We start from the raw sequence: 15,598 nt of genomic DNA on the forward strand, positions 1-15,598 counted from the left end.
TAATGTTCACACAGAACACCATCTCAGTAACCAGACCTGATATAGTAGTTAGTTTTGGCATTAGACACAACAACTTTGACATTTATAATTTCCTCATATTTTTAGTAGGACAATAAACTTGTCTAGCATTTCATTATGAGTTGCAGGCTCTGAAAACAAATGTATCTACCCCCTAAATGATTAAACGTGTGGTTTCTGAATTATGCATGCTGACATGCATTGGCAATCATTATTCAACAGTATTCCTTTTCACTGAAATAAGAACCATGTAATGCTTACAATTTAATATGGTCATCTAGACAACTAAACGGGTTAATGTTATGCTTAGTGTCTTTTGGCATATGTAATGCGGGAAAGGAAACCAGTGTCTTTTGATAGGGATTTCTGGAGGTAACATGCCTCTGTTCGTATGTACTTCAACACAGACATCAACGCAACAAATAACTTGATTATAAGGTACATTCATGATTACCTATGTCGGGCTATTTTTTTATCTTGACTAACACAAAGGGTATAATGTGTAGTTTCAGGGAGCCCTGATGCTTTCTCATAGAATTTTGTTCAGATATAAATTTGTCTGTTACCAACAATACATTGAATTATAATTATAATATTGCAAGAACAAATGTCATGTGAAGCAAATAATTTCCTTAGAAAAAAGTAAGCTCCGTTTGCGTCATTAATTAGCTTCCTGAGTTATTTAGCTTGACAAGAGAAATGGACTTGTTTTTTCTATAGCCTAATTGAACAGTAAGAGTCTCTCCTACTTTCATTGCTAAGAAAACAAATAAACCTAGATACGGACATGCACCTCAATCTCTTGTTTTGAAGTTAAACTGTTTGTAGATACTTTTTGATGTACCTTTCGAACCCATAAACTTAATGTTGTGCTTGTAGTGTTGGTTCCGGGTTTAGAATCAATTTAATATGTGGATTGATATCCCACCAACCACAAACCGGAATTTCTTCTTTGATATTCTACCGGTTTAGAAAATGTACATTCTGGTTGAGGATTTCCATTGAGAGTGAATGTATAATCCAGCCAACCAACCCAAGATGTTTACCAGCACCATCACAATGATCTTTCTCAGCCTGCTCGGCCCAATCAGTCTTCTAATATTCATCTCATGGTATGCATGCTCTGCAAAAATGCAGCAACAACATTTTTTTTGTCATGTATGTTAAACTTGTGCTATGAACTGTTAGCATATTGGCTCTCCTTTGCTTCGACTTTACTTAGGATATTCACTCCAAGGAGAGGAAAATCACATACAATTTTCTGCATTTACCCTGTTGAATTAATTGCCTAACTGTTTAATGATTTTTTAGGAGGGTCAAGAAAAAGACGCAAAAGCATAGCTTGCTCCTTGATTCCAGTTTATGCAGCCACCATTGATAAGCATGGGGCTGAGCAAATGAGTATCAAAAGGAAGTCAAGGAAACATCGTCCTCTGGGCTGCTTGCGATGTAGTTCTCCAGCAGCTTCAGCAAGGTAGAAATTGATCAATTTCGCAAACTGGGATAACACCTACTATTTTCACTTATTTTGAATTGACAGATCCTATAATGGCATGGATAATTGTGACGATGCCATAGTTTCCTAATTACTATGATAATTTACCAGATGAGGAGGTGGGAGAGGCACCGTCCAAGGAGTTCATGGGGAGGAGGGCAACAAGGCTGGGGAGCGGAGGCGGAGGTTGACGGGGAAGAGAATGATCAAGCATGTAAATCTAGAGCACAAGCTCATGATTTATCAAGGGAGTGGCGCTGCCGCCGGAGTAGAAAATCATATCTCATATTAAGGTGTTTTTGTCTTTTGTTTTTGTACAAATTTGGTGCAGGTAAAATTTTGATGATATATATAAGATGACTAGCATTATCTTTTTATTGAGTGCATGTTTGGGTAGCATTATGTACTTAGAAAAAATTGCTATATGCATGTAGTGAATAACATCTGAAGGCGGTTTCCGACCTTGCCCCTTGCTAACTGTCTCTCCGGTGTCGAAAACTAGCTCACTTAGAATGCGAGTCAGTGCACTTTGTGATAAGAGTGAGGATTGAGAGTGAGCGCCGGTGTCGAAAACTAGCTCACTTAGAATGCGAGTCAGTGGACTTTGTGATAAGAGTGAGGGTTGAGAGTGAGCGCGGGGTGGGGGTTGGGATTTGCAACAGGAGTAACGCAGTAGCAGTAGACAGTATTATGGATTGGATTATGAGAGTGTGGCGTTTCTGCTCCCGAGCTCATCTGCACCCCGCGACAAAAAAAAAACAAATACTAAAAAATACAAAAATTCCAATTTTTTTTGTATGTGGTAGATAAGTTTATGCGTGTGGTGGGCTCTAAATTTCAAATCATTTGGATATCTGAGCAACTGTCATCAAAAAAGACAAATTCAGGGTCTGAAAAATTTATTGTTCACATACTATTCTGAACCGATTTGTTTTTTTTTTCTAAGAGCTGCTCAAATGTCCAAATAAATTGAAATTTGGAGTGAACCTCACGCATACAAGTTTCTATCACACAAAAAAATTGGATTTTTTTTTTAAATTCTTTTAGTGTTTGTTTTGATTTTTTTTCTGACCGGGTGCAGATGAGCCTGGGCACCGAATTGGATTTTCGGGATTATGATCACTTCTGTGAGTACTCTCAACAATGATAGAAGCACTACTCCATGATTACAGTAGCACATTTCTGGTATATAGTAAGATTAAAATGTAGCTGACCAATGTAGGCTGAGGAAGAAGTTTTTATTATACTTGCTCAAATATCGTGCGATTGAAGCTAAAGACAACATTTCTAATATTGTGCGAGAATTGCTTAAACACAACAACATGGAACAGTAGATATTAATTTGTAATAGAATTTTAATTGGATTATCGCTCTATATGTGTACATTGTTAGTTTGTCTCTTTTATCAGTTTACATTGCAAGTGAATTGGACTTCAACAAATACGCCGATTGTGCCCGTACTATCTTGTCTCTGCATGTAAAATTTGACATGCATTGTGTTTACATAATTTTAGCACGTGACAAAGCACCGACATTCCCGTGCTATCTTATCTCTACATGTGAAATTTTACATCCATTATGTTTATACAACTCAACAAAATATTTCAAAAGCCTGTGGCAACGTACAGGCATTCTACTAGTTGTTGTAACGGTCCTCTCAAGCCTGTACCGTAATCAGATGTTGATTGTTAGATTGTACAAGATCTTTTCTGGGAATATTGAGTCAAACACAACACAGAGTACAACTTTACATAAGTTGTAAAGTCAATCATTTAGAAAGGATACACTACTGGGACACCTAAACGGATGCGTGTTCAATAACGACCGGCCTTCAATTTCGCGACTCGTCGAGCTGATCAAGGAAGACACTCAAGCATGGGCTCGCGCCGGGGCCAGGGGACTTGGCCACCTCATCGGCGAGAGATAGGGCATTCTTCATTAGTGCCGCGCACGCCTTAGCTTGGCCGCGCTTGTGTGTCTTGCTCATCCGGTTTGTCATGTATGTGCTTGCGAGCTCACATCTGTAACTGCTACAACCTTTTCCTTCTATCAATGCGATGATACGCAAGTCTTTTGCATATTCGCGAAAAAAATAAAACAACAAAAGGGTTGTATATAAGCTTCTCAGGAAATTAATAAGGATGTCAGAGATTCTTGGTGTCCATTGAAAGGCGTGTGAGACATGATGGCCAGAAGAAGAATAAGTCTTTACTCCTACAGAGTATGAGTTTTAGGGGCAGTTTAGTTCGCTTCCACACCTCTTGACACCTGGCCTGGGAGCCTTCCTGAGAGCTACCTCGTTCGTGTTTGGTGCATGTCCGCAACATGGTGGCGTCGGCTTAACCTGGATAATGGGACAGAGTGGTTAGTCTGGCTTGCAGCACGAGGCATGTGGTTAGCCTGGTCCAGGCGATCGATTTTGGATGCCTGGCCGTGCCTGGTGCATCAGCCTAAAGATAGTCTCATGTGTTATCAGGAGGCTACAAAAAACGAAGCGGATGGAGGAGAAAATAGCGATAGCTTAGTGTCCACCAGGCCAGGCACTGAACCGAACACTTCTTCCCTATTCTGGCCTGGTCAGGCAAAAGTATCCATTTTCTCTGGCACAAACCAGGCACTAAAACTTTCGAGGCATGTTGTCGAGGAAGCCAACCAAACTAGCCCTTACACCCCCGCGTTGAGAAGGAAAGGGCCCCTTCTCTAATGATAGTAACGAGGTTCTGTACCCGTGGAACAAAAAGAGGAACGATGGGGAAGCAGCGCCAAGCAGCTCAAAGAGCTAAAGGATGACTTGTTGCAGTTTCAGGCCGAAATAGATAGATTAACGCAGAATATCTATGTCAACAATTCTCCTGAGACCACAAAGTTGTTGCAAATTAAGGACATAACGTTAACGCAAAAGTATCTTCGATGCCTCACAACACAAGATCCTTCATCTTTTGCAGCATGGGTGGATGACGATGTAAGTAAATACCCAAAATGATATCTCTTTCATTATTCATGCTTTGCAATAGTTCTAATTTCATATTTTTAAGGTACTCGATGCGGCAATTGAGCTCCTGCGAGTAGACAGAATTGAAGACCTACGAGATCATGGAAACATCTATGTCGAAGGGTTCACAATTGTCAACATCCTTAAAAGAGATGGCACAGTCCCTAGTTGTACTAGGGATGTTCTAGAAGGCACTAAATGGGGAGATAATTACCTCAAGCATGATATGTAACAACATCCTACCCTTCGCTAATCTCCATCTCTACTACTTAAAAAGAACGTAAGTTTCTCATTTCACCTCTCTTTCGTCCAACCTTTCTTATATACATCCCACTCTTTCTTTCTCCTCTTTGATTTTTTCTTCCCATCTCTATTTTTTCTCTCATCCATTCTTCATAAAATAAAATCAATTGTCTCATGTTTTACTAACTTTCCAAAATAAATATCTATCTACTACTTAAAAAGAACGTAAGGTTCCCATGTCACCTCTCTTTCGTCCAATCTTCCTTATATATGTCTCAATCTTTCGTTCTCCACTTTGATTTTTTCCTCCCATCTCTAATTTTTCTCCCATCCATTCTCCCTAAAATAGAATCAATTATCTCATGTTTTATTAATTTTCCAAAATAAAAACATATTTTATTAGCTGAGTCATTAAATTCTTACTCAATAAGTGCTTATAACAATAAAATGGCAGGTAACTCATGCCAATTACATACAAATCTATTTAGCATAATTGCCATTAATCCAACAAATATGTTTAGCATAAAAAAATAATAGTAAATAAAAGAGCAAATTATTTTTAATTAGTGTTTACACTCATCCTAAGAACGCACACATGCACACTCTATCCTTATGAGCACCTCCGAAAGACTGAGCCGGCATATATATTGAGATTTTACGAAGTCACAGTGGACGACTCGTAATCGATTGAAATGTCTCCTCTCACTGAACGTGCTAACTTAGTTGTAATAATAAGTTAAAATCGCATGGAGTCCACACGGGGTCGAGGTCATGTCATGCCTGCCTCTGCAAGACACCAGCTTGTCCATGTCCAGCTTGTCCATGCCATGCCTGCTACTCTTGGAAGGGATTCTGACCGTGACATCGAAAGCCTCAGCGCTGCGTCTCACGTCCGCACGAGGGAGTCCAAAGCAAACCCCGGCAAGCGCCTCCCGGCTCCCCAGGCGATGACAGTGGCCCGCCGTCCCATGCAGCCCCGCGGCGCAGATGTCCGGAGGCGTCACGCGGGCGAGGGGGATGTCGCGGTAGGTCACCTCCAGGATCGTGCCGGGCTCGAAGCACTCGTCGCGAATGGGGCTCCGTGACGCGATGCGGAGGTCGAGGGTGAACTCCAGGTCCAGCACCGCGGCATTTGCTGCCGGGTGGAGGCCGGAGACGGCTGTGATGGCAACGGAGTACTCTGGAGTCTGGATCCTCAGAGACAGCAGCCGTCCAGAACAGCAAGCCCATCACGCATATTAATAAAAGCAGTGGCCCAGGCAATTGCAGTGTTTGCTATGTCTGTATTCAGTATACCAAAGGGAATATGCAAAGAAATAACTGATATTATTGCACAATTTTGGTGGGGTGATGATGAAGAAACCAAAAAATGCATTGGATGGCATTGTGGAAGTTATGCATTCCTAAAAGCGAAGGGGGAATGGGTTTCAGAGACTTATATTCCTTCAACTTAGCCATGCTTGCAAAGCAATGTTGGAGGCTAATTACTGACCCAACATCTCTATGTGCAAGGGTGTTAAAAGCGAAATACTATCCTAATGGGAGCCTTCTGGAAGCTACCCCAAAGAGTGCATCATCATTTACGTGGCAGGGTATACTCAAGGGGTTGGAAACTTTCAAAAAAGGTTACATATGGAGGGTTGGAACGGGAGAGAATATTAGGATATGGAGTGACCCATCGATTCCATCAAGTCCTGGAATGAAGATTATAACCCCTAGAGGACAAAATATCTTGACTAGGGTGAGTGAATTGATTGACCTTGAGCATGGAACATGGGACGAGGATATGATACGTTCGGTATTCAATCATGTAGATGCAAGACGAATCCTTCAAATACCACTGAATATCAACTTTTGAAGATTTTGTCGCGTGGCAGCCGAACCGATCCGGGATATTTTCAGTACGCACTGCATATCATTTGCAGTGGATGCATAATTACAGGGCACATGCAACCCAGCTAGTCCATCCAGGCAGCCCCACTCCGTTGGCTATATGGAATACTCTCAGGAAAATTAAAGTACCACGTAAAGTTCAAATTTTTGGGTGGCGAGCGCTTCGAGGAATTGTCCCGCTAAAAGCAATACTCACAAACCGACACATTGGATCTATAGGCGCTTGATCTATTTGTCATCAAGGAGCAGAAGATGTTAGACATTTACTATTCCAGTGTACTAACGTGAAGGAACAGTGGAATAGGTTGGGTATTTTGAAACACATTGAACGTGCCTTGCCATTGGACAGATCGGGATCCGCAATCCTTGAAAACTTATTGTCTTTGCCGGATGAACAACTACAAGTGCACCGAGTAGTGACGATCAATCAGATCCTTTTGGTAGGTGGGTGGTACCTTTGGTGGATCAGAAGGTGTATAACTCATAATGGAAGTGTTCCGCCATTGTGGAGATGGCCGATCTCGGTTTTATCCATCGTTTGTAATTTTCAAAATAGTCTTTGCAAGGATAATCTGATGACGGAAATGAGATGGCAGAAACCCCAACCAAGACATGTCAAATTAAATGTTGACGCGGCTTTCTTTGTTGATGAAGGAATGGGTGCCACAGCAGCTATTATTCGAGATAAAAGAGGTAATTTCCTTGCTGCCCAGTGCAAATTTATACAATATGCAGCTGATGTAATCACTACTGAAGCGTTAGCCATGAGAGATGGTTTGGAGTTTGCAAATTCCCTTGGTTTTAATCGACTGGAGGCAGAATCAGATGCTTCACAAGTAATTGAGTTTTGCAGCAGGAGAACGCAATGGTGGGATGAAGCTTCAGCAATTTTTGCAGAGTGTGGATCTAGCGTCCTTGATCGGGAAGGTCATGTTTAAGCATTGTTCTAGAACCGCTAATGAAGCGGCTCATGTACTAGCAAGCCATAGTTTTATAATAAAAATTCTTGTATTTGGTTAGACGAACCCCTGATTTTGTTATCAGTGTGTTCACGAACGATGTAACCCTATTTGATTTTTAGTAAAGCTAGTCATGATAGCCTTCCTATTTGATGTTGGTTGGACTCCCCATGGCTTAGGATTGAGTCCCGGAATTGCCTCACATACAATGAAAGCTTGTCCGATTTGGTACGATAGTGCAATCCACCGTGAACCCACCTTGAGCCAGTGTTGATCAACGGTGCCCCTGCTACTTCGTACAGAAATCATACAAATACTGTAGCAACGCTCATTGAGTCCTGCTATATACATACACGTACGTCGAAGTTACGTACGATGCGTGTACGACATGGCATAGTAGCAGGACACGTGTCACCTAATGTGATCGCAGCACCTAATTAGAGACCACATCATGTACACATGACACTCGTATTCCAGTTAAACTGTGGAAACATCGTTAGATCCGTTTATACAACACCAAAGCTTCGCACGTACATTAGTCAACCTGTGTCATTGCCCAACACATGGACGTAGGGCACACAAACACCGGATAACCAACGCCCTTCACACCCTATATATCCAACGTAGCCGCGCACAACAGGCCAGGCCAAGAAGAAGAGGGAAGCCCGCCGGGACAAGCTAACAGCGCGCGCCATGGCGGCAGCTCGAGACGACGACATCGACGGCGGCGGCGGGTGCGATCCGCAGAAGTGTCTCGGGGACGCCTGGCCGGCCATCCTCGGCGCCCTGACGGCGCTGGTGATCATAACGCCCATCCTCCATTGGTTGTACGCGGGCTCCGAGGACTCGGCCAAGATCCCGGAGTACACCGTCGCCGTCGCCGCCTTCTCGGGCGTCGACCCCGACCTCGACCTCCCGCGCGCCACGCTCGACCCCGCCTTCGACCTCACCTTCCGCATCGATGAGCCGCGCAGGTACAGCGCCGAGTGCGTGGAGCGCGGCACCACGGCGTCCGTGTCCTACCGTCGGGTCGTGCTCGCGAGCGGCCCCGTGCCGGAGTTCTGCGCGAGGAAGGAGAACGTCACGGAGGTGGGGTCCGTGATGGCGTGGGGCAACGCGGTGCCCGTGCCGCGGTTCGCGCGGGAGCACCTCGCCGAGGAGCTCCGGCGAGGGAACGCCACGGTGGACGTGGCCCTGCTGGGGCCGGCGGCGCCGAGACACCTGCAGAAGGTGGTCGAGTGCACGGCCGTCTTGGGCCGCGGCGAGACCTCGCCGACGTGCAAGGTCACGTCCCAGTATCCGATCTCGCCCGAGCCCGAGTACCCGCTCGGGCCACGGCCGGCGAGGAAGCTTCTTGAGTCATGGAGCGACTATAGATCACTACTCCTAGTTAGCTAGGGTTTTGTGTTTGTTTTGCGTCTTGGATACCTAGTTAAGTGCACATATAGAATCAAATATATTTTTACAGCAGCCCTACTAGATTTTGCTTCTTGTTATAGTAGTATTTGTTTAGGCCTTCTACGGGTGATCGTTGGATTCAGACTGTGTGATTTTTCGAACGCGTACTTGTGCAACAATTTGAACAAACCTACCCTACACCACAACAATTTGAACGTGCCCCAGTCGTCCAGGCAGAAAATATTTAGACCGGAGCAATTGAGCAAAAAACACACCAGCAGATAAGCTTGCGATGCGCCTTAAGGCGACAAAACAGAGCATCATCAGAGACCAGCAAACTGTTCATTTGAAACGCGAAATTGATCCAAGGAACTGCATCGCATTGCACCTCCAAAAACTCAAAATTTCCCAAGGTTCCATCACACCAGACGAGACCAAGCTTATCTACATTACCAAATACCTAATGAAAATTGTTCACCGATAAAGCAACTTAGTGACAACCTAGCCTACCCTAGACCACACCCCCTTCCCCTTGAAGCCATTATACCAATCTCCAGCCCCCCTCCTACTTACTTCCCAAACCTTATTCCTTGACACCACAGGAGTATGCCCCCCACAATGTATTTACCACCGTGAGCCCTCCATCACCTTCTCCAGTATACCACCCCCACAACATATGTACCTCCAAGCCCGTCCCACCCCCACCTTCTCCGGTATACCGCCACCACGACTCAAACCAGAAAAACAAAAGATGAATACTAAACTACTACATTTCGACCTACTAACCGTTATTTCTTCACCATCATCCGTGTGCTTGCTTCACGGGATCATGATGTCCAACCTTCTTTCTACCTTGGTTGAGGTTTCTGGATGAATGACCTTGTCGGCACGATGATCTGTGGCCTTGGGATCTGAGGCGAAGGGCAATGGTTCTGCGAGCGCTGCAGCATCTGAACCATGGATGGTGTTTGGTACGAGTAAACGAGTGAACTGCTGTCTGTGGAGTCACCGCGTGTCGTGGCTCTCTGCCAAGAATGCGAGCTCAGTCCCGACAGCAGATACGCCCTCCCTGAAGCCTCATAGCGTTGCCGGCTAGCCATCCTCTCCTGCATCTCCCTCAGCTCTGCATCAAGGGCCATGCATAGACGGTCCCCATTCCGGCTTGAAAAGGACTCCAACAACACCCTTCGGCACTCCTCGAGAATAGCCACTGCTTCAGAAAGAACACCTCTCTCAGCGGCAGCCCTTGCAGCCTCAATAGAATCGGCGGCACGGACTCTGTTCCTCTCACGATCAACCTCCATGCAAACAGGTTCAGGTGTGCGTGATTTCGGCCTCAGGATCATCACCTCGTCGCCTTGGATCTTGATACACTCATTTGTCACCGGATCTCTATAGGAAAAGGCAACCTTCAAGAGTATGGTCTGTTCACGGGATTGCGGGAAGCTCACAGACAGCAAAAAGTCCCTCTCCTCGTCAGCATAAAGATGTCCAACATCAATTGAACCATCTCGACCATCTCCTGCCACCTTACTCAAGTAGCTGCCAGATTTGATGGAACGAAGCTGAACACCAGTATGCACACACTGCACAGTTAAGCGCATATCCTGAACAACAACACTAAGAAGACCACCAATGCACTGAGCAAATGCATCCTGAATCACACCCTCATCCTCAATAAAGGAAAATGTACCACCAGAGACCTCGGCAATTGAGTGCAAAGCATCTGAATCATGATCTGCTCCAAAACCAAACCCATGGACAGGTACTATGCCTACAGCTTGGTTTAGAATGGAAGATGGAACAAGGGACCTATAATCAGGACGGGTTCCCCTAACATTTGAGGAAATATTATAGGTATCTTGACCATCTGATAACAGAATAATACTGCATACTGGATTCTTATAACTGCGATCCTCAATAACCTTAGCAGCTTTCTTCAACGCATCAGCAATATTTGTGCCACCACCAGCACCAAGTGAGTTAACAGCCTGCAGGGCCTGCTGTCGGCCAGAGTGTGACATGCGTCGGAGATGGAACAACCTTCTGGCAGTAGATGAGAAAGCAATGACTGAAAGGCGATCGGATGGACCAAGGTGTTGAATAACAAAACCCATTGCTCGCTTCAACAGCGCCAACTTCGTTCCTGCCATACTGCCGCTAACATCAAGCAAGGTAACAAGATCAACAGGGGCACGAGATGTCGGATACCCAACTGAGGTTGTATTAACCGGTCTGCTTGTGATCTGCTCTGGGTTAGCACAGGGGGCCTTCAGATGGATCAAAACAGCGAAATCATCTTGAGATGATGACTGTGGAATGGCCGAGAACTCTGAATATGTCTTCATTTCCACAGTTTTACTAGACCTAACATCACAACTGTCAGCAGCCTCCATCAGCTGCAAAGGTTCATCATCATTGAACTCTACTGGCTCAGAAGTATGCAAGGCGGGTGCTTCTCGCTGCCGGGTTGGAACTTGACGGAGGAGAGCCATGTAAGCATCTTGTTGGGGTAATCGAGCTTGGTTCACATTCAACCCACTTCTTCCACGAGGAACAATAGAAGATAACGAGCGATTAAAGGGTATCTCTTTCCACTTTGCTCGGCAAACTGGGCATACATAATTCCCATGTTTTACACTGGAGGAGATGCAGTGAAAATGGAACATGTGAGAACATTCAGCAGTGAAGAGGGCTTGCCCATGACCTGGCTTCATGGAATCAAAACATATCGCACACGTTTTCTGTTGGAAAAGAAACAGAACATGTATTAATTTAATTGTACATCATCAGAATTTATCCCTTAGCAGCAGTTAAACAAAAGAAACACATGAAATGTTCAATAATGATGGACATAATCTCAGAAAACAAGGATCGCTTGGAAACATTTATAGCAAATACACCAAAACGTACCATTTTGAGAAACTGATGTCAAAGTTACAAAATCAACACCATCCATTTTTAAATCCAACCAATGTTTGACGATGCTGCATAGTTGAAATGTCAATTTGACAAGTCCTTAAAATACTTTAAATCATTTGGCAACCCAACACCCCAACGGCACTTATCAAGTCCAATTCAAAAGCCAGCAAGACACCCACCTAAGATGCCCTATATAAGTTGCGGTCTATATTTATGAATTCCAGCACACATAGTTATTGTGTCAGGCACTCTAGCTAAGCAGACATGTCAGGTTAAAGAGTTAATTTGTACAGGCAATGAGCTGATAATTAAACACTATAAACGGTAGGAAACATTTATCCTAAAGCTTCCAAATCTACAAGCAGCTTACAAAGGTACTCCTGGTTCAGCATGCAGTCGGAGTTCATTCAACTAATATTAGGATGATTTTTCATGTTTTTATTAGGATGATGGGGCTGTTATCAAGAACCTACCTTCATTAACGAGCCTATTCTAATGAATGAATGGTCTTGCCAAGAACCACCAAATCTTTTGAAAGGTATTTATTTCAGAAAGTTGACCACATGAAAACGAAAGCTCATCTCAATCAACTTGTAGATTCATAGCTGGGTCTCAACCTCATGCATGCATTTGACACATTTATTCAAGGCCACTCTGCATGCTATATCCTCCCACCCACCCTCTAGTTAGGTGGTCTCAACCGTGTCCAATTTATAGTTATCCCACTGTACCAGCATTATAATTATAATTTTTCATATTTTCTAAAAAATGTAGTGGAATAGACAAAGGATGGTACTATTTCTTTAATGATATTTTAATAGAACTAATGCAGAAAACCAATTAGAAGTAAAAAAAAACATATTGCCAATACATAACAAAGGTCAAAGGATAACAATTAGGGACTTATTTTAGGAGCTTGACAAAACCAAGATCAAATTCAACTGTCCTCCAGTGCTTAATGGATGTATCTATTTATCAGCACTGCTGTATAGATTCCAAATAATATTGGTTTGACCAAAGTATAAAACTGGACAACTTTAGACCAATACCTACCACAAATGTCGGAGTCAACACAAAGTTACTGATAACAATCCATATATCACTATGCTAAAGTAGCTCCTGATTGTTTTTATCAGGGACTGCCGACACCACAAAAACAAGTGGAATCAGCATTTCTGTCATTGTGGTTTTCCAGCTGTATAGTTTGGCGACTCTTAAAGAAGTTAGGAACACATTAGTTCAGGCATCACACTATGTCACAAGTAGAGGCCCTACCTTCAAACATTGCAGATTTAGCGTTTGCATCACAATAAATAATGAATCTAGTGTTTATTCTCTGAAATATTTTGCATTTATTTCTAAGTTCTGACCAAGGCAAGCAAAATGAGAACCGTCAAACTAACACCATGAAGATAAATGTCAACCCTTTTAGGAGATCCTTCTCCCAAAGAAGATATTGAGGAGATCCTAGTGAAGTTGCCGGTCAATTCCCCACACTTGCGTGCACAATATCTCACCAAGTCAGACGTACTACTAGTAAACAATAAAGTGTGCGTCAACGAATCGTCGTCACCACACGAAAAAAATAGCGATTAATGTAAGAAAAATTCAGATCCTGGACCATTCAAAGTAATCACGTGGTTGCCATGACAAACTAGTAATACAAGATAATAAACAATTATAAAAGTGCCAATAAAATCTAGTGCAAGGCTGGCCATTCAGCGTTCCTGGCAATGGATAACAGCTCAAGTTGGAAGGGTTCGCCTTTAGCAAATTAAGAAACGCGATGGTAAGATGATACACGTGACCATGTGGATATTGTTGACCATAGAGGCCAACTTTCCCTTTCGGGCAGGAACAAGTGGAGACAACTGATTGAAATGAAGCTTACGTTAAGCTACATGTATCCCACAGAAAAAAGAGCAAGTGGAATTGACCATCGTCGATACCAAAGCGCCTTGGAGGATACGCACATAAAACTAAAAACTGATCTGACATATGACTAGGAAACAAATTGGGCATTTTTGCACTTTGTTAGAAATCTACCTATATGTACTGAAGAAGGACTAGGAAAGATGGGAAAGGCAAAAATAGCATCATTTTGTCAATGACATGTGCAAACAAAATTGGGATGTTCCCTTGGAATAATGCTAAAAAGGAATAGTTTGGCAGAATCATGAAATATGCGAATGGAACTTTTTTTGTGAGAATCTGCGGGCTTGTGTTTCCTCGGGGACAGGAGGAAACAGCATTGTAAACAAAATGAAATGGCAAATCCAAATTTAGCACAGGTGGAGCTCGAGACAAAACATGATACTCCCAATTAAAAAAAAATCAGATGCATACAAAACTGTTAGACGCAAAGCAAGACAAACAAAACGGAACTGCCGTCACTCCAACCAAAAATTGCCGGCAAGAAGAACCACATCTGGGACCTAAATCTTTCACTGGTGAAGCCACATTGCTCCAGCCAGCACCTGGACTCAACCACTGGTAGGGGAAGCCTCTCGTGTCCGCAGCATTTCACATCGCGTACAGTAGTACTGTAGTATGTCCGGGTAGCCCGCACGCAAACCAAGGACAAATCTTAACGCAATGGCCGGGGGAGAAGGGAGATGCGGGGGAAAAGGGCTCCTCACCTTGGAGGACTTGGCTCCCGACTTGGACCTCCGGAGCAGCGCGCCGGCTGCCTCGGCCTGCGCCGGCGTATTGGGCGCGGACGCGTGCGCCGCCGCCAGCGCCGCCGAGTCCTGGGAGAAGGCGTCGGACGCGCGGCGCTCGCTGGCGCAGTCGTCCCGGTCGCCGGCGACGGCGGGGAGGTGCGCGCAGAAGCCAATGCCCATCGCCCTCTTGGCCTTCCTCCACATCCCCTCCATGAGCGCCGGCACTCGGCAGATTCGCGTCTACAGACCTCACACAGAACGCTTCTTCCTCCCTCTGACCTGCTTGGTGGAACTACTAGGACGAGGGGAAGGGTGCGAGGAACGGGCGGTGGTTTTGAAGGGGGGAGGGAGCCGCCATTGGAGAGCGAGGCGAGCGGTGGAGTGCGTGCTGCTTTTGGTTTGACCTCTGCGGCGAGAGAGACAGGGACAGACAGGCAGGCAGGCAAGCGGCGCACAGGAGGAGGATGCTGGAGAGGGGGCGGCGTTTTGACTATGGTGGGAGAAACGAGAAATCGGCGTAGCGGGTTGCGGTGCTGCCGAGCCTTGTGGCTGGTTTTGGGCGGGTTCGGTCGCCGGTTGGTGGGCGCCATAAATCGCAGTGGAACTTGCGGCTGTGGGCGGCAATCCATCCCATCCCACCCAGAGCTGAGCTCCAAGGACGAAATGTCAAATCTCACTACTAGTACTAGTAGCACCCGTGGTGTATGCACAAACGTCAGACGAATTGTCTCGTGTTGGGTTGAGTATTTCTCAATTTCAAAGTTGTTATAACCCTGTATTGGTATATTTTTGACCGAATCATACCGGAAATCAGGACTGGATTTGTAGACTTTGTACGATCTTACTTACTTATGGTGAACTGTGACAATATCCTTGTCAAACCAGCCAGCGGTTTACAAGATAAGTTCATTGCAAAACAGTTCTACAACCACATACTACTGAAACTAAACGTGCTAAGGATGGAATTGTATTTTGCGATACATGCCCAAGAATATACATTTTGTGAGGATATGCC

The 15,598-nt window shown here is 44.5% G+C and overlaps 1 protein-coding gene across 1 annotated transcript; it reads right to left on the bottom strand.

Moving 5' to 3' along the window:
- Nucleotides 1–9,324: 9,324 nt before the first annotated feature.
- Nucleotides 9,325–15,340, bottom strand: LOC123144845 (E3 ubiquitin-protein ligase WAV3). Its single transcript, XM_044564095.1, has 2 exons — nt 14,560–15,340; nt 9,325–11,742 (listed from the first exon to the last, which is right to left on the bottom strand). Exons 1-2 carry the CDS (start codon nt 14,794–14,796, stop codon nt 9,847–9,849), a joined length of 2,133 nt encoding a protein of 710 aa, XP_044420030.1. The 5' UTR covers nt 14,797–15,340; the 3' UTR covers nt 9,325–9,846.
- Nucleotides 15,341–15,598: the final 258 nt, after the last annotated feature.

The sequence above is a fragment of the Triticum aestivum genome, chromosome 6D (assembly GCF_018294505.1).
Source record: "Triticum aestivum cultivar Chinese Spring chromosome 6D, IWGSC CS RefSeq v2.1, whole genome shotgun sequence".
Lineage (NCBI taxonomy): Eukaryota > Viridiplantae > Streptophyta > Magnoliopsida > Poales > Poaceae > Triticum > Triticum aestivum.

Coding starts and splice junctions, on each gene's coding strand:
- LOC123144845 (XM_044564095.1), bottom strand. CDS start 14,796: ATGGAGGGGATGTGGAGGAAGGCCAAGAGGGCGATGGGCATTGGCTTC. Junction 11,743..14,559: donor CGGGAGCCAAGTCCTCCAAG/GTGAGGAGCCCT, acceptor CTTTTCCAACAG/AAAACGTGTGCGATATGTTT.